At 41.6% G+C, this 20,180-nt stretch overlaps 1 protein-coding gene across 1 annotated transcript; it reads right to left on the bottom strand.

Annotated features, from left to right (window-relative positions):
* Window positions 1-141: 141 nt before the first annotated feature.
* On the bottom strand, window positions 142-10,541 carry LOC308110270 (axin-1-like; the record flags this gene model as incomplete). Its single annotated transcript, XM_080464470.1, is given in 14 exon segments — window positions 142-739; window positions 1,222-1,371; window positions 1,465-1,764; window positions 1,975-2,151; window positions 2,246-2,423; window positions 2,972-3,359; window positions 3,526-3,663; window positions 5,742-5,838; window positions 5,935-6,069; window positions 6,935-7,090; window positions 7,240-7,433; window positions 8,977-9,552; window positions 9,554-9,670; window positions 10,506-10,541. Coding segments are annotated over 14 exon segments (2,769 nt in total). The 3' UTR covers window positions 142-612.
* Between the last annotated feature and the right edge of the window lie 9,639 nt (window positions 10,542-20,180).

The following is a 20,180-nucleotide window of genomic DNA, read 5'->3' as shown; positions in this document are numbered from 1 at the left end:
AGGAACAAAGACAAGGGAAGGGGAAGGAGAAGAAAAAGAAAAAAAAAAAAGAAAAAAAAATAGGCAGCCAGACTCCCGACGGGAACAAAACTGCTTCCTTTGTCCCGAGCACCGATTGAAGAGTTTCCGTGGTAATGTAGCAGCATCGAAATGGTCTGCGGAGGACAGACTCCCCCAGAGCAGAAGTGGAAGACTACTTTATCCTCTCTCACTCCAGCAGTCCCCCCCTTCCCTCTCTCACCCTTTTCCATCCATCGCAGTAGAAGTGGAAGACTGGTCAGACATCATATTTAAAACAGCTTTTCTTGAATATCCACAGTGGAGAGACAGGACAGGTGAAATAATGTTTGCTTCCTCTGCTCCTGCAACATCTGGCCAAGCTTCTTTGCTTTATGTGGGTTTGATCCTGGTGTTGACGTAGATATCCTCTCATGATCACCGCCTCCTTAATAGTCCAGATTCTATTCCGCAGCACAATCGCCCTCCTGTCACACATGGCTCCGTCCATCTTTCTACTTTCGGTCAGTCTTTTCACGCAGGTGAATTTCCCATTCAACCTGGTTTGTCTTCTTGTCGACGATCTTTCTGTCTCGTTTTCCTTGTTCCCACATTTCAGTCAACCTTTTCCACCTTCCCGACGATCTTCTCCTCAAAGATTGGCAGGATGGCGTCATCATCGCGGACCTCCTCGAACACCACGCCGCAGTCAAACTCGTCACTCACTTTTTTGAAATAAAATCTGCAAACCGTGACAGATCAGAGTTACTCATTTGTTTTGAAGGAACATCCATAATATAGCTGAATGAGGCACAGACATTCAGACAATTAGTGGTGTCTAACTGTCTGTAGGCAATAAATACCTTTCGGATTTATTGTTTCATTTTTTTAGTGGTGACACACAGTCTGTCACATGACAGACAGTACTTCCATCCCTCGTACTATCTTCATTGTGTCTTCCAGTGGTAGTTTTGAATGACCACTGCATTTTTTTCATTTTTCACATGAATGTAGCTCAACATGATTCAGCTTCTGACACACTTCATTGTCATTGTGAAATATGAGTTCAGCAGCTTCACATCCTGTTGCAATTTTAAGTTGAAGCTGGAGTTTTTCAAAGCAACATTATGAATCCGTATTGATGATGATTGTAATTTAAATGGTGGTACTAAATGTGTATTATTAAACCTCACACATCTGAACTAGTTCCAAATAATCTCTCACCTGTAGTGGCCCTTTTTGGTAAGCAGCTCCTTGAACTGGCCCAAAGTCACAACACGACCCTTGACTGATGTTCGGTATGGGATTGGCTCGCCACAGAAGTAGTAAGCAACCGTCATGTTCTCACACACTTGACGCTTCCCAGACTTGTGCCTTGAAAAGGAGGAAACAACCAGGTCAAAACACAAGCAATAAAAGAGGAAAAACAACTTCCACCACAGAGAGTGAACTGGACTTGAGGTGTACCTCTGCTTGGCCTGCTGTAGTGCGGTCCTCCTCCTCTCCTCCTCCAACCTCCTCCTAGCCTCCTCCAGCTGCGTGAGTGGGTTGGGAGCTGGGTTGGGGGGCATGGCCGGGTCCTGGATGAAAGGGTGCGAGGGCTGGACCTGTGTGGATGATGAGCCGGGGATGGCAGTGGACATGGACGAGGGGTTGTTACGGAGCTGCGCCGACACCCAGGGGTGCACAGCTCCAGGTCGCTCCACTGAGGTTGGGCGTGGCGACTCGCTGCTGGCTCCTGTCCTCCTGGAGCTGCTGGTGCTGCCACTGGAGAAGCAATTGGCACGTTGAAATGCAATTGTAAGACCATCCTTAATGTTGTATAATGTGAGATTAAAGCCTGTATTATCCTGTGAATTGTATTCCAAGTGCCGTCAAACTTTCTTGAATGAACGCAGTCAGGCTGCATTGCCTGCAGCGAGTAAATTGGCAGGGAACGACTGGAGTCCTCATTAGTAATAAACTGCTATGACTCACCCATGAGAGCTTTTCCTTTGTCTATCTCCTTCCATCATCCACTGGAAGATCTTCTGGTTTCTCTCCAGGTCCTCCAGTGGTACCTGCGTCTCCAGGCCACGCCCACTCTCGTCACCTTTCCCTGATGTCTCCGACGTCTTCTTACAACCTCGCCGCGACAGCGTGCTGCCTTTACTACTGTAGAGAGAAGCCGGACCATGGACCAGGTAAGGACATGAATCTGTAGCACCGTTTGTTAAGTTTGCTGCCGACTCAATGTTCACGTGCTTACCTGTAACCCATCCCCTCCAGCGTACTGGCTCCGGCTCCGTCGGCATAGTTACGACTTCTGCCTGTGAACTGGCTCGCCGGGTCTCCATTCCATACGAAGTTGGCCTGAGACCTTCCGCCCACGTCCTCCTGCCCTTCTCTTGGTCTGTGGTGGTACAGCTGCTTGTGGTGATGCATGCCTGGAAGACAAACCATGGAGGAACTCAATACTGATATACCACCTCTTTTTAACACTGAAATCAATAAGGGGTTTATATATGGATTTATGCATGTATTTGGAGTATATAGATGTAGCCATGTCAGTGTACATGTGTGATACACAAGTCCTAAACTACCAAGATACCATGTATTTCAGGTCTATTGGGCAAAACTGCATGATCAGGCTTGTCGAGGAAAAAAATGTTTTTGCATGTTTACCATTAATTTGAAAATGCGCTGTACTTGGTCTAGTGTTGATTATAAGAATTCTATATAAAACTTCTGTATCTATATGACAGGCTTCTAGTTGTTGGCAGTAACAATAGGAGTTGAATTTAGTCTTGGTGTGCCAATCACTGAATCAAAACTTAGAAAGCATAATTTAAAAATGTAGAAAAAGAGGCGACGTGTACAGCAGCTCTGACCAGCAAGGCCAACCTCAAAGCCAAGTTTTTGTGGCTGTGGGTGTTTGGGATTACTCCCATCATGAATTCTGTCAACCCCCCCCCCCCCCCCATCAGCCACTGACCTTTGACCCCAGCAGCAGGCAAACTGTGACCCCCCCCTCGGTGTGGCGGGTAGTGAGGTGGCGCGATCCCACCATCTGGCGAGCGTGATGATTTGGGAGGAGTGTGTCGGCCTCCTCCTCCTAAGGTGCTGTTGGTTGCCCCCGGTGACTGGCAGCCTGGTGTCTTCATCACCCGCTGTACATGCTCATCCAAGATAGACTCGGGGTCGTCATCGTGGGAGTCCTCCATGGCGACCAGGCCGCCGTAAGTGTTACCAGTGGCATTAGCAGTGGTCTCTGAATAACGGGCGCCGTAAAGAGGTGAAAACGATGAGGGGAGGGGGAGTGGTATGCTATGAGAAGACATGGAGGTTGCCACAGAGATATCAGCATCATCCCCCTCTTCTTCCTGTTCAGAACAAACAACAAACATGTTATTAAACAACAAACTACAACTCGAATTCCCATGCTTATTATCATACCATGTTTGGAGACCTTCATGTATTTCACACCGCCCAGCATCTAATACAATAAACAATGTGACATGGAAAGCACGTATGCAGCTGTACTCTCACCAGTCGTACTCTCTTCAGCCTCTCTTCAAGTCTTTCCTGAGCATCTCTCTCTCGGAGAACCGTCTCCAGCCTGCTGATGAGCTCTGCTGCGAACCTCTCAGGCTCTACGTGGATGTCCTTTGGCATGCGATACGTGCGCTGCATACAGAGAAATTATGAAATATTAGGAGACACCAATGACATTTTGTAGAGCTACTGCCATACAGTCATGCCACATCTGTATAAGACAATGAACCCAAGATAATTCAAACTGTGAAAGTATAGATACATTTAAAAAAAAAAAAAAAAAGTAGAAGAATGAGCTGAACTCCATTGAACTTTTAATTCTTCATGGGTACTTTTCATTAAAATAGCTTTTACTCCAGGGCATCAAGACAGCTCACTTAATCAGTGGTGTAAGTACATACATCAGCCATGAAGACACCGAGAGAACCTGCATTAAAACTCATCTCTTCTGATGAGATCGCTAAAGAAACTGAATCATTAAAAGAAATGAAAATGCAGTTGTTGGTAGCAGAATGACTTTTGGTGGAGATATAGTAGGACAATCATACCTCATACAGAAATAAATTGTATCCCTTTGTGCTACTGCTACATCAAGAAATCTGTCACAGTTTTAACTCTGACAATACTCTTGCTGGGTTACCATTTTCAAGATAAGGCCTAGATTTCTTTTTCTTACAATACAACGGTATCATGCCAGTGGAAGCAAATTCTAAAAAAGAAAAAGCTCAAGCGGATGGCTTTAGTTCTTCAGAGATTCTTCTTAAGGCCCCTGCATACTAAGAACAAGAAGAAAAGTTTGGCTGTGACATCAGCCAGCTGCCAAAAAAAGCCGGAGAGTTCATACTCTGAGAAGAAGCTGTCGAACTTACAGTCGTTTTAACTTTTCAACTGCACAGCCTATTTCTCGCTTTAAATAATTTCAGAAATACATTTTGCAGAACTATTTCCGTATATAACAGAAATACACGGAATAAAACAGAACGACTGTGTCCGGGCCGCAATGTTGGTTCGGTTTTAAATGTAGGAACTGACAGCCCTGAGTGATGCGTTCAGAGGCATCACGTAACTCAGATACATGCTACAGTATACATGCTAGCCTGCTTCAGCGCTTGCACAGTAGCAAAGCTACATGCTAAACACGACTGAAATATGATTGATACACGCAGAAGTAAACAAGCAAAATCTGACCAATCACACAAGAGTTTGCGAACCACACTGCAGAACCGAGAGACTTTGCCCCAGACAGTTGGCACTACCGAACAAAATGTCTTTGGCCAGATGGAGCTTGCCGAACAAAATGATGTCATTTTGTTCGGCAAGACCCTGGAGCGCCGAACATTCTTCTTGTTTTTATGGCGCAAGAAGGGGCCTTGACTCCACCACGGTCTCAGTAACTTTGTGACAAATCTCCCCACCATGCTCTCTCCCATCTCTGCATGTTAACAGCTCAGCACTGTTTTTGCCGACTTTTCCCCTCATTTCTCAGCATTAGCCTTGTTTCTACTGACAACGGGTGTGTGAGCATTATGACACTTTGGTAACATGACCGAGCCAGGTCGACATTTACCACATCTCTTGTTCACACAGTTGCTAATCAGAGTCTGACTTGCTGCCATCTGAACCTGCTTCCACAAAGCTGATTCATTTCATTCAAACAAAAAAAATAATAATACCTGATCTGATCAGCAGCTTTAGATCTGGGCCATAAAAATTTATCAGTAAATTGAGCTGATCAGTTGCTGTAAACTGAGCACAGCCGTAAAAGACCATTTGACAGACCCACTGTAGCAGGATTAACAAAAGAGATGCTAAAATGTCACCAATATCTGTAATACCAGCATTCAGTTCAATACAACCAATTTAGTACAATATCCAAAATGTGAAAACACAGTGGAGTATGGAGGGTTCACCAACAGTGCTTTCACAGCAGCTGCATTTAATGGAGCACATGCCCTGCATATGTTACAGGTTCGAGCTGAGAATGTTCCTGTCGTCTTGTGAGTCATGCAAATGGTTTTATAAATGCACAGCCATTTAGTATAGGGATGTGTATGCCTGCTGTGTTCAGTAAATGCCTCACAGATAGGGGGGCTTTTATCCAATACTCATCTGTGTCGTACTAAACTCAGAATGTTTGATCTGCACACAGCACTACAAAAACCAAGTTGTTGATCGCAGCAAGAGCCTACAGGAGCAGTGTGGGTACTCACAGGTATATGAGGTAGGGGCACACGTCCATTGGCTTTGGCACTTTCATGCATCTCTTTACGATGCTGCTTCCGATATCTGTATGGAGGAATACCATCTCTGCAAAGACACGCGACCGACAATAAGCCACAAATCGGAGCAACTTGCTGCACATTTCACAGAGGCTGCACTGAGATGAACGTGAGGTATACTTACACACTGCTGTCGGTCAGTGACAGTGTGTCTGCATCACTCGACATGCTCTGCTGCTCACTGTCATTGGCACTGGTTGCTGGCGCTCGAGCGTAGCCCATGTTTGCGTAGTATGGGTTTACCGGCTCCCGCCACGGTCTGAGAGGGAACAAAGGAAATCCAGACAATTGTCACTCATACACCCACCTGTTGCAATTTTCAAACAATTAAACTAGTTTAATGGTCAGAGTTCACACTTGGTGTAAAATAGACAACACATACAAAAAACATTACTTCGACAAATGTTTCATCTAAAGCTTTATGGAATACCAGGCTAAGCGCCCTTGGCTGATTGGTATTTTTATCCGTTCAGAGATCACGGGGGATTTTAAATGTATGAAGTGATTATAACCAGTGACAATATGCTGTGGGCGGACACTGTTCCCGACTCCTGTCACATCCGCTTTGGTTCGTTTAGATGTCCGTTACAATTATTCTTCAACTGAGTATTGTATTAAGGCTCAACATGTTCCATTCTTCTCTTGAAGCACTGTTGGACTTATTCTTTATATTAGAAGTGAACCGGAACTCGACAATAAAGGGAACTCATTCATCTCTCATGTTTCATACTTTAAAACGTGAGCAACACCAACAGAACAGAGTTCGCTTTAAATCAATAAAAACCAAATGTGAAAAAAAAAAACTTGAAAGAGGTTACATGTTGTCAGCCATGTAATTTCATCAACAGATGCGTGCGCTGCTGAATGTGTGCAACTGTTCTACTCAGCAACGTTTCTGAATATTCAAATCTTTAGGACCCGAGGTATACTTTGTACTCAACCTTTTAGGATCTAATCCTATCAGGAATGCTGATGATGCGTTTTCACCCCACGCATGTTTTCACAAATACATTTTATCCAACGATGACGGAGTCATTGGAAACATTTGGAAATATTTGATATCTCAGATATAACAATTAACACATCACAGTAAATGTTGTGAATACAAGGCAGCACACACAGACCTGTACTCCCTGCTGTCCTGCCTCCTCCTGCTGGACGTGGCTCTCTGCGGTGCCGTCTGCATCAGCAGGCTTTGAGTCAGCCGACCAGCTGGTGTATCTCCACACTCCTCGTCTTTCTCCTCGTCGACTTCCCTCTCGCTGCCGCCTCCTCCACACCTAACATCAGATTCACATAGTTAATAATAAGGTCAAAGACATTCTCCCACTGCTGGTACTTAGTGCTGTGGCAGTTGCCATGAGAAATATCCATTTAAATCACATTAAAAAAAAAAAAGAAATGTAGCATGACATTTAGCTCATCTTACCTCCATTCCTCATCCTCAGCGAGTGTAGGTAAATACCCAGCCACGGGTTTAGCTGACCCGGACGACGGGCTCTGATCGCTCGGGTTCGGTTTGGGACTCTCTCCTCCAGTCCGAGTGTATTCCAAGTACAGATCTGATTTGAGGAACAGAGGGTATGTGTTCTCCTCCATCATGGCCTGGATTTCTGTCTGAGCCTGGAACACAAACATACGACAGTCACTCAAAGGATGGAGTTAAAACAAAATGATTCGTTTTCAAGGTTGAAGCAAACAGAAATGGACAAAACCCAGAGGTGTGTCAAAGCTTTTCTAGATACATTGTGCTCATGATTTAACATTTAAACACTCTCAATAATCTTCAAGAAGAATTTCTTTTTAAATCTAGAGGGTGTAGAAATGTTTGTGCCAGAAAAAAAAAAAAACAAGCTTCATTTGGTTCATTACAGAATGAAGTAACCTCAGTCTATGTTATTTTACTACTTAGTGGTTTACTCGGAGACTCAAGCTTCTGTACGAAGGCTGGCAAACTCATACGTTATAGAAATGTGGCCTGAAAGCATATTTGTTAAGACAGGGTGAACAAAAGTGTTCAGGAACGAGAGTTAAAGAGGGCATTGTATAAATAGCACAAATCCTCAGTCACATAACCTTTTTTTAAGTTAATGGCAACAACATATATTGATAGTTTATCAGGTATTGTATTACTGATTGTATGACTATTTGTTAGTGGTCTACAAACTCAATAACTGTTTAAGGTCAATAAAATGATTTCATAAATAAAATTCAGGAAGTAAATAAAAGAGAAAGGAGACTAAACACTACAACTTACTCCTTTAGTATTGCTCATCTTACGTTGAGGATTTTTCAGCCTATTTTTGCACACAGCTCGCCAATGTTACACTCAAATCCTCTCAACACTGAAAAATCAATATACGACCACTTTTAAGACTCTATGATTAAAAAATATTCAAAGCTGTGTCCTCTGTCAACTTTTTAAGGACACAAAATAACTCGGCTACAAAGAAGAACATAATGGTCAAAGTATAATATTGATATACACTCTTCAGTGACAAGTAACTGTAACCTCAAAAAAAAAAAAAACTGACTAAAATTCCACTGTGGTAAATAGTTAAAGTGATTTGCTATTGTTCAGTTTCAACTGCAGGAACTTCGGCCCACTTGTAAATCCTTTCCCAGTTACTTTACCCCAAAAAAAAAAAAAAACATCCCTTCAGCCATTGAAGCAGCACTGAATGTTCCTGACAAATCTATCACATGCCTCGAGCATGCAACAGCTGCTGTGCACTATGTATCCTGACTGAAAAGAATACTAATCTTCCAACTGATGAGATTTAACCTCGACAGACACCAAATACATGCATTTCATTTTTAAAAGAAATATCCACTTTAAAGCTTTAGGTGTGATTAGATGCAGCAGGTACCCAAGTGAACACCACTACTAAACTAGTATGGTTTCATTTATTACATTAACGTTGTGTATTGGGAAGGCCCGAGATATAAAAAACTTACCAGCACTAGACAGTTTTTGGATTGAACACAGCCAACTTTTTGGGTCATACATGATCTGTCAGCTTCAGTTGTGTGTCGAAAACCATTAACCAGTTTTAGAAGTGTTATAGAAAAGAATAAGATTCCGAGAAACAACTGCCATTAAACATCTAAAAAGTCTTCGATATTAATTAAACCTTTGAAAGAATGAAATGGGTTTTGTAATCACCTGTTCGAACATGGCAGGGTCTGGATGCTGCTTTCCCACACAGTCTCTGATGAAGCTCTTGGTGGCTGCTTTGATCTGCCTGGAGACAATCCCACTTCCATCTACAATGTACTTCCTGTAGATGGCTTTGGCCAGCTTCGCCTTCTTCTCCTGGCTGGTCTTCCTGAACCCAGAACAAGCGAACCAGAAGTCGAGAAGGTCTGCACACCCTTCCTGACAGAGGAAGTTTCTGAACAGCTGGATGCCTTCCTGGTCGTCAAGGAGAGAGTGAAGCGACTCAGCCCACTTCAGGTAAGGAGGAGTCGGTGAAGCCGAGCCCTCGGGTTCGTATCCCAAGTCCAGGTCGGGGCGACGTGGGGTCGCAGATGACGAGGAGGGCGTGTAGCTCAATGGATCCCCCATTTTAGATGATGAGGACAACGGGGGATAGCCCAACGTTTGAGTAAGGGTGTTGGGACGGGCGTTGACCGACAGGACCGGGGGGTCCACATCTGATCCCTCCTCGCCAGGAACTGGGGGTCGCGGAGCATCCTCAGTAAAATGTGTAGGGCCGTTCAGAGACGCCACAACCCCGCCACCGCCACCCCTGTACCCAATCCCATGTAAATCTCTGACAACACTCATGTCTCTGATGGCACAAGGCAGAGGTCAGATCTTCCCCTGTAGCAATGATTTTGCTGTCAAACAATTCACCCTAAAGGAGAAACGACAGAAGAAATTAGGTGTAGCAGTGAAGAATGACAGAAAATACAAGAAGTATGACTGATCCACACATGTCTATAAATCCACAAAGAAGAACTACTGATGGTGATCAAATACATTATACAGTAAAGTCTCACATTTCCAATATTATCAAAACTCTTACCTGGCACATACCATGGTAACAACATCTTCTTAATGCCTGCTTATTTCTAACACTCACGGCTATTTCCAGCGAGCTAAAGCTTCGGTATGACTGGAAAACAACTGAAAACAGTGCGATCCTGAAGTTCAACAACTTTTCCTCGTCTTTATTATTAGTTAGCTTCAAAGCTAACGCTAACCAGCTGCACAATGTCGCTCTCTGTGGAAATCGACGCGATTTTTCCCCCCTCAGCAAAACAACAAATATTACCGAGCTAGAACAGCAAGCTAGCCTCGTAGCAATGCCAACACCGATGCCAGCGCTTTGAAGTGAGAATCTCATTCATCTTGGCCTGCGAAAGACGGTTGGGGGATGGGTACCGAAACAAACTCTACAACCACACAAGACGGGGCCTGCAGCGCAGAAAACACTTCTAACACCAGCGAAAGTGGAAATCCCACCCGTGTCTAAGAAATTCGCACGGGAGCGACGCGAACTTTCTTTAGTAACTAACGCAGAGAAATCCGCTGAAAGAAGACGCGAGAGCGGAGGGCACGTTTTCCACTCTGCTGGCTGCAGCCTGCTTAGCTCACTGGCTAGTTCAGGTTAGCTTTGGCTACTAGCTCTTAGCTCCATGGACGTTCCCGTGTTTTCTCCCCCCTCCGCTAAAGTGTGGCGACCTTACCGTCTCAGGAAGCCCGGTCCCCGTGTCCCGCCGCATTGGGGATACTGGCGCAAACAGTGTACTCCAAAACGCAGCATATGGATAGCTTTCAGACATTAAATATTAACGTAAATAACCCGTCGTCTTGCCCTTAACTCCCCATGGTGGCTGGTCTCAGAGCAATAATACAGCGCGAGAGGATACGTGCGTGCACGTCGGAGCGGAGCACGGCCGTAGAACTGCGACACATAGAAACAAGTTTTCTGGTTGTTCCTAACATTAACCTCTGTGCTGTCAGAAAACACGTTAAAAGTTTTTAAAATTCTTTAATGATCCTTATAGAAAAGTTTGCACCACGTCGGATCATAATATACTTTAAATGGACTGTTATCACTGATTTAATATATAATAATATAGTAACTATAAACTGAATTGCTTCATATTCATTGTGGAGCGTCATAATGTTGGCCAGATATGACCAACGCACAGAAAAATACTGTAAATGTGTGTTTTTATTTTGGTAAAAACAAGAAATGTGTCCAGTTTTGTATTCAAAGCAGCACTGGTCGGATATAATACAAGATTTTAAAAAGTATAATATTTCTATTTGAGGTGTACTGCACGAAATAGCTATAATTTAATAAACGCAGATTAATACAATAGTTACAAAATCCGTACTTTAACACAGTGGTTTCTACATGATTAACTCCCACTTGCATTTATTGAGATTAGCTAAAGATTATTTTAGGTTCTATTTCTTTCGGTTCTACGTACCGGCGGCGAAAATCTACTCAACAGTGCCCCCGCCGACACCAAAGTACCATTACACATAATGGTAAAATGAAAAGAATCTTAATAACGATGGTCTTTACTAGATGTCAGTTAAAAGTTAGAACATCATTCACGGCACGACATGTGTGCCACAGAGACAAGAAGAGTCACGATATATATGAATTAAAAGAATTAAGCAGAATGAGTGCAGGGGATAGAACATGAGCAGATATTCAGATCACTTTGCTCCGGACAAGCAGACTGACGAGAACAGACATGACAGGAACAAGCCGGAGAAGCACTCACCTCCCAGACGGATCTTCACCCCTGAACAGGTGAGCACTCTCACACCAGCAGGCACTCTGCTGGAGGAGTGACTGACAGGACAGTGGGACCACTCCGCCACCTGAGTGAGCATCCCCCGCGTGTCACTCCTCTCAGCTGGCTGTCAGTCACCGAGGAGCTCCGCGAGCTGCCAGCGAGGAGAGAAAGAGAGAGATGGGGGGGGGGGGGGGGGGGGGGGGGTAGAGAAAGAGGGAGGGAGAGAGGGATAGAAGGAAAGAGGGAGAAGAAGAGAGAGAGAAGGGGAGGACAAAGAAGAAGGGCATAGATGGACAGAGAGAGGAGGGAGTGATATGGTGGTTGGAAAGAGGGAGGGAGGAATTAACAGGGGGGTGGAAAGGTTAGATCAGATCTGTGTGGTTTATCCAGAATTCCATGTATGTGCATTACATTTACATTTTATGACAACGTTAGTTTACCTGCTTGATTTTATAACATTAGCCTGAGCTGGTCTTCTACATAAATCTTCAGATTATTGAAGTGACCAGCAGGCGTTTTTAAAACGAGGCTTCTGAAAGGGTTGGTCGAATGACAGATTTTTTTTGTGGTTTGTTTCTTTAGTTTTTTTTGCCAGTCCATCTTTTTTTTTTATTACCAATCCTTTTTCTTCTGGTTTTTAACACGTTTAGCAGTTTGTAGCCATTGTATCCATATATCCAGGAGAGTCATTTTGAAAATAAGCCAAGTATGCAAATAAACTAAAAAAAAACAAACCTGTAGTAACAGGATGAAAATTGTTCTTCACATAATTTTGAAAAAGCTTCAGAGAGTCAATACAGAGGAACTAAAGATCCATGTCTAGCTTAAGAGCTGCAGGCTGCAGACCCCTGGTGTCGACCAAAAAAACAAAAAACCCTAAAGTTGATATTCGTTTCAGTTTTTCATTTCAATGAACATGAATAATTTGCTGTTTCTCAAGGTGATGCTGAACTCTGATTTACATATTGTCCCGGCTTTGTCATAGTGCAGTTGCATGAGACCAGCAACACACGAGCAGCTGCATCATGATCAGCCGGAGTTTAGTGAGTCTGACATCTGGCTGCTTTTCATTTCCAAGTTTTTAAAGACTTTTCATGTTAAATGGTTTAATCACCCATCAATAGAGAAAATGGCGCTATGGGGTTTTTATATATTGTTTTAAAAATAAACAGCACTAAATGAAGGATCTGAGACTCTATTTTAAGGGAGTTGGGTTGCTAAGTGAAGTTTAAAGAAATATAATACATGTAGTTATCATGTACTTATCTTTGAAACTGTTTGAGTCTTTATAAGCATTTTGAAGTGAGGTTGACACCTGTGAAATAATTTTTCAACAGCATTTCACATCAGCTCTTCTTTTAACTCTCTGAAAGATGCAAGGAGACTGACTGCTGCAGTTATTATAGGGCATTTTCAACATATCTATATCGAACTATATGGACATAACACATTCAACACATCAGATTCTCTTACTTTTAAGTAATAATATGTTAGCTGTTATAAATGAGACATGCAGCATTTTGTTTTCCATCATTCTGCAGAAATAATCAAAGCAGCTCAGTGCATATCTGAATAGCCACTTATCTACTCCAACATCTTTGAATATCTTAAAGTGCTCAAATCAAGGCTTCGGGTATGTCCTGTTACTGTTAAATTGGTGTCATTGGTGTCAAACTGTTTTAGTTCAGGGTGAACATGCAGCTCAATTTGATCTAAATTGAGAATTATACCAGAAAAGCCATAAATTCCCTCTTTCCTAATTTTTAGTGCAAAGAATTAATTATTATTATTATTTATTCATTTATTTTTACAAAATGTATTATCAACGACAGTAAATTAACAAGAAGACACTCAGAGACCACATACTGTACCACTCCTTGGCAGTACAACATCCCACATCCAGCTATCCACTGCTCATATTTACACTATTCTGTTTATCTGGATCATATCATGGATCGCAATATGTTATTTTGGATTATCCAGAATATGGCCCAGATTTCTTTTGTACAATGGCACATAATCCACCTATTAAATTAGATTTTTAAAACATTCCTACGTTATTGCCATATAAAATTCCAAGCTGAAGTTTTCTTCTTGATCATGGATCTAGAATATGATCTGGATCGTGCCCCAAATTAAATCACATTTCCTTTGGGCCAGTGTGAGCAAAAGCATACTTAGTAAAGATAGATATTTTTTGCAAGTGACCCTCTTGGTATGACTGACGCTCACCATGTCATGCTCTCTCTAAGATAACTAACTTTCCCTGCTGCATCACTGGTCTCTCAGCTATGGTCTTGAGCGTTTGTGCCGTTTCCTCCACTCATACAGAAAAACTGCCACCTCTACTGGACAAATCAGGAACTGTAGTTACTTTTTGGTTGAAAATTTACATTTGTTGTCTTGTTATTTTTCACATTTCGCAATGTTATCCAGCGAGATGGACTGCGCTCTAATGTGGCCCCGTTTTGGTCCACAAGCCTTATCTTTGACACCTCCGCTCTCTATGATTTTCTTTGTCAAATGCCATTAAACTCTTACTATTTTACTGCTTCTGTACCAAAAATGTCATATTGTCCATACACCTATCAGCCATAACATTATGACCCCCGACGGCTGATTACGGCTGAGCACTGATTATCTTCTATTTTGACAACTTTTACATGCAGCAAGGGAACATTTTGTCCTCAACGCCAACCTGTTATCGACATAAAAATGGGTAAGTGAAAGGATTTCAGTGAGTCCGACAGGTGCTAAATTGTCAGGGTGAAATGACTTGGTTGGAGCATCTCCAAAAGTGCAGCTTTTGTAGGTTCTTTTCAGTCTGAAGTGGTCCGTTTCTATCAAAGAACCTTGTAAAAAGGAAGAGTCATTGATGCATGTGGGTTATTACAGCTGAATAATTTAATGTTTATTCTGTTATTTTAAAAAAAAAAGCACATTTTGTTGTATCAAGGAATGTAAAGCTGCATCCAAAAGCATCAACACTGGGGAAGTGAGCATCAAAACTGGGAGAAAGTGGCTTTGGTGGAGTGTTGTGAACTAAACAAGCCAATCCATAGAGGCCCCACATCAACACTTCAGTCTAATGGAGCCAGCCATCATAGAGTGATTGGGGTTGTTTCAGCAGCAAAGGGTAACAATGTAGAACAGGCGGTCATAATGTATTGGCTAATTTGTGGATATTTGTGCCTTTGCAAATGATCTCTGTGATTGGATTGATCTGCACATTTCAGCTTTTAAGTGACTGGTACCATATTTTCTGAGCTCCTGTCAGGCTCACTGTCCCGTGGAGCGCAGAGCCGGTCCGGAGGCTCCGTGGAGGTCCAGACATCCGTCCTCATCTGTGACCACATCTGGATGGACTGCTTCCCCATGACACCTCGAAGCTGGTGAATGAAGGTTTTGATAAACATTAAGAAACAAGGAGAATCAGGTATGTGTAGGTCAAATCCAGGTAGTTGGAGGGCATCGTGAATTAATAATGTACAATTTGTGCAGAACAAAGTCTGATACACTGACGCCTTTATTTAATACCTTCAATTGTCTATTTCAACAATACATTGGATTTTTAAGAAAAAATAGTCCTTCGGCTAATTTGATGGTTGATGTTCAAGGGGGAACCTAAAGTCAGAAAAATGAAACCTCTCTTTAATATTTCAACAGCTAAATTGATATAAACTTTAAATTTTTTGAGTTACTATAACTATATACTATATAACTGAGATTAAACAGCTGTAAAGAACTGTAATGCATTGTACACATCTACTATGGCTGCTTTTAAACAATTCTTTACTCTCCAGTCAATACTGCTACCATAATAATAATGAAAAATGTTCCTACATTGTCTAGCTTTAAATAAGTCAACCTATACCTTTTCCTGTTTCAAGGCTCAAATTGATGAATAAATCAGAGAAAATTGAGATAATACCCAGTTTTGGTATTGGGTTTATTCTAAACCAGGACAGAAAATGACACCATTGTACATCTGGATGCAAACTGTGATTGACGTTTGTTATGTTTTGGCTGAACCAGCAGAAGTTCAGGAGGTGTGCATCTCTTTGAGGGGAAAAAAAAGCGAGAAATTTATCACCATGGTAACCCGAAAAAGCTGGCTGCACCCAGATGAGGGTAGTTTAGTTAATTAACAGCTTCTCTGCTCTGCTCACACTGTGGCTGCACACTGTTTTGCATTTCAGCCAGAAAAAAAACCCAACAATTCCACACACAGTTCAGTCCTGTCTGGTTATTTACTCAGTACACCAGTACAATTGCAAAATACATTCAAATTCTGTCAAGTTTCAGTCCAAAAAAAACCCCCAACCTAAAATATGCTACGCTGCCACATTTAAACTCTATTTACCTGATGCATTTGAAGGGGTAATGAGTATGTAAACACATGCAATATTCAGGGTGAAATTGATCAGTGGGAGATGTGCAGAAGGCTGAGAGATGCTTGGAAAACGACTGATTGGTAGGCGTTACAGCCACAGCTAAACAAGCTTCATTATGGAAATGTATTCACGTTACTTTGGCCTATATCCTTAGCAGTCAACTCACACCGACACGTATGCTGCACCTGCTGCATCCAGGTTCCTGTGGCAACAGGCTGGTGTTTGTTAGGGCTGCTGCGGTGCCCCCGGTGACAATGAGGATACAGGGAAGGAGGCAAAGAGAGAATACTGACGAAGATGAACTTGACCTTTACAATGTCTTGGTGAGGAGGGGTTGGGGGCATGTCAGTACTTATGAATCTGTAATGATCCTCCACCATGTATGTGTCTGAGCCTTATGGATGGTGGTTTTGTAGAAAGGTCATCACACGAGGGGGGCACTAATGCATCTGGCGCCTTGTATATCCTATGGCACTGTATTGTTTTGTTGCATAAGTTGTATTTCTCAAATTTTCCACCTTATATTAGGCCATACTTTTTCCCCCATGCTCCATTTGTTTTTGTGTTTCTCTATTGTTACATTATATTGTTACATTATACACAAGATCGATGAGAATTGAGCTGAATTAAAGTGTTCAATGAAGCAGAATTCGACAGGTAATCTTAGAAATAACAACAGCTTGGTAGATGTTAACAGTGAAATTGTCACATAGTTTTCAGTGATTATTTCTTGTTAATTGATCTTAGGATTAATTTTTGAGTGAATACAAACCTCAAAATTAACTCCATCTGAATTGTAAAAAGTCAGGTTGAAAAAAAAAATATCCACATGAAACTTTTTTTTTTTTTTAATTTACGTAACAACGGTTCTTGGCATTTTATTTATTTCCATTTTAAATTAGGCCATTTGTAGGGAACATGGGTTTGTGGGTAAAGCAGCTGAGCAATTCTCATAACTGCCATCTTTACACATACCCGGATATTTAAAAAAACAATGATATTTCTCTGCGTTTAGGCCTTGCATTTACACATAAAGGCAGCTACGAGTCACCACAAACAATGATTCCTGAAAACTCCAGCCTCAGTGGAGATTTAGGCCACATTTACACGTACCCGGGTTTTTTCAAAAACTGATATTTCCCCCGCTACGTTTACAAAAAAAATCTTCATTGACACGGATGCGCATATACACCTGGTTCAGAGCTATGAGCATGCCAGACCTGTAGGGGGCAGTGGAACGAGAAGCAGGAGGTTATGATAACCAATCAGAATCCTGGAAAAAACACAACATCAAGAATGGTGACGTAAATCTCCGCCAACCCCCCTTTAGGTGCAAATGGAGACACATAGTTTTTCTAAATCTCCACTGTGGCCAGAGTTTTCAGGAATCATCGTTTGTGGTGACTCTACCACATAGCTGCATTTATGTGGAAATGCAATGCACAAACGCAGAGAAAATCACAGTCTTTTAAGTACCAAGGTACGTGTAAACATGGCCTTAGAAAAACTCTTTGTCTCTGTTTGCATCTAAAGGGGGGTAGGTGTAGATTTACCTCACAATTTGTGACATTGCGTTTCTTCTTAGGATTCAAACAATGAGGCTGATTATGTTATCTGATCTGTTATGGTAATGGTAATCACCCTCCTGGTAAAAACATTTTCAGCACAGATATGATAAATTCTAAAATACATGTTTTTGCTTCCATTGGAATGATATTTCAAAACCTTCTCTAACGTGACTATTTTCATTTTGAAAAAATAAAAAGGAGCCTTCTACCTGAAGGCTCCAGATTACATGCATCCATCGATATTTATTTATTAACAGATTATCTCCAGGGTTCCTGTCATGATTACAACGACCACTAGGGGTCATGTTCTGAACTGCTGGTGGAATAAATTAAATAGTGGGCCATGAAAGCTTTCAAATATTAAATATATAATAATGTTAAATATTGATATCAATATTAATATTATCCATGGATTGCAAAAATTCACAACACCAACATTTCCTTCCTGCAGGCTGGGTGGTGAATGCATCCTTTCAGTAACCTTTACAACTCATTACTGTAGGATTGGGCAGTGTGACATTATAGTATATGATCAATTAAACATTTGTCGGCTAACTTAGGAAATACATCAAGAAGGTTCTGTTCCTGACAGCAATGCTTGATCCTTTCATAAGGCTGTTTTTTTTATTGTTTGTCTGCTGTGCTGAGACATTGCGCTGAAATTTTAATTTGATGTTAATCTAAAAGAAAAATAAAGTCTAAGTCTAAGCGTAATACATATTGCAACATCTATGTTTACACGGTGCATGATGACCTGCCTTAATCCATTTAACATTTCCACGTGTACAACATCCATAGACGTGCCAAGGCTGAATAAAATCCAAGTCTCTGCATGGGTGTCGGTTTAAAACCTTACAAAAACAAACCAGCACAATGCCATAGACTTTAAATATTAAACGCACTGGCTGCATCATTTCCTCTTGTTTCACCTTCCACTCCAAAAAGAATGTTTAAGTTGAATATAACCACAGTTAAAACATCTATTGTATTTTAGTGCTGTTGACTTTTGCTCTAAAGAGGACAGGCTTTAGCAATGCAAAGTGAAATCACTAAAAAGACATTCTTGTGTTCATCTTATTCTCATTACTTCCAGTGTGACAAAGTGTTGTGATCGAGCATCTGCCAGAGTGGGAGGAACATAAAAGACATTAGGTATCTATCATCAGGGAAGCTGATCAAACAGACTGTGCTTTTGAAAAGCATCACACAGCTGTTCTGCTCAGATACTCTGGTCCATTTAGCACAGGATCTCAGCTATATCAGTCACATCTCATGCATCTCACATCACAGCTGATTTGCGATTTTGTATTTTATAACTGGGAGAGTAAGTGTTGATGCAATTGAAGCTGGTTTACAGATTGCACAATACCAGAAATAAAGAAAATGAAGTCACACTGTGTCTCATTTATGTCTTATATTTTTACTAATGAACCATGAAATGGTCAAAATAAAGAGATCAAATCATCAGGATATGTAGTGTGGGTATGGACAAATCAGTAGATTTCAAACACAATCATCAATAAGCATTAGCAATTAAAGCAAGATTTGAATCGATGTAGAAATCTCATCTTTCGGTTGAATCTTACAAAATATGCAAAGCCACCATGGAGTGTTTTGAATGTTTTATTTGTATGGTGTGTATTCTAGCAATACAACTAGAATATTATGAACTGAAAACTTAAATCTGCACTGATAATTGACTGCATCACTGATCCACGAATGACCTACAAGACTTCTTTAGCAATTTCTAGAAGGTTAATGTATTTTCGCTATTTTAATAAAAAGACCAAGTCTGTCACGAGTTTAATATAAATAACAATTTCCAGTGAAGACAAGAGTCGATTATTAATTGTTAAATTGAGGCAGTTCTCTCGGACTACCGAGACGGAGCTTTTTGTCAGCGTACCGGTCCAGCTCAGCGGTCCCCTTTGTTCCAGCTGCCACAGCAGATTTAGGCGTCTGTAAGGGGGCCTGTCAGAAACAGGCTTATCTCTTGGGGGCCTCCAGGCACAAAGACCTATTTAGATACTCACAGAGAGTGAAATCTTCATTATATACCTCTTGAAAGAGAAACAGATCGCAGATCTTTAACAAAATTAATTGGAGACAAGTGTTTTGTTTGGTTACGATAAAAGCTCCAAAATAAAGGATAGAAAGGCTCTTGTATAGCAGGACCTGCTGTTCATGATGTTTTATCTGCAACCATTTGGCCAATGTTAACATTTAAGGCTGGACTGTGAAGAGATTATTCATGTAAAAATAAACCGAAGCATTGTCAGTGAGACGTGGAAGATGGCGAGAGTTGAAATATTTGTTCATCATTTTCTATTGATACCGGTCTTAATTCGAGAATGTGTTCTGTTTTTATTAAAATAACTCAATCGGGTCACTCAACAGGACCCAAAAAAATTAATTAAATAAACAATACGGTACCAATATCAGTCCATCGCTCTATCATTCATCCACCCTATCCATCCATTTGCTGGCCTTTCCCAGCCATGCCTGTGGTAGGAGTGTCAGTATATCTGCCATGGCGTCCTGCTGATGCGTATTGTGATGGGCTTGAATACTTGAGCTACCAATATGGCCTGCACCAATACTGGATTAGCCACAGTGGATTAGCTGGCTGCCCTCCTGCTGCT

Source organism: Lipophrys pholis, assembly GCF_963383615.2.
Source record: "Lipophrys pholis genome assembly, chromosome: 5".
In the NCBI taxonomy this organism is placed as follows: domain Eukaryota; kingdom Metazoa; phylum Chordata; class Actinopteri; order Blenniiformes; family Blenniidae; genus Lipophrys; species Lipophrys pholis.
The sequence above is the reverse complement of the archived record's forward strand: the minus strand, read 5'-3'. Positions and strand labels throughout refer to the sequence as shown.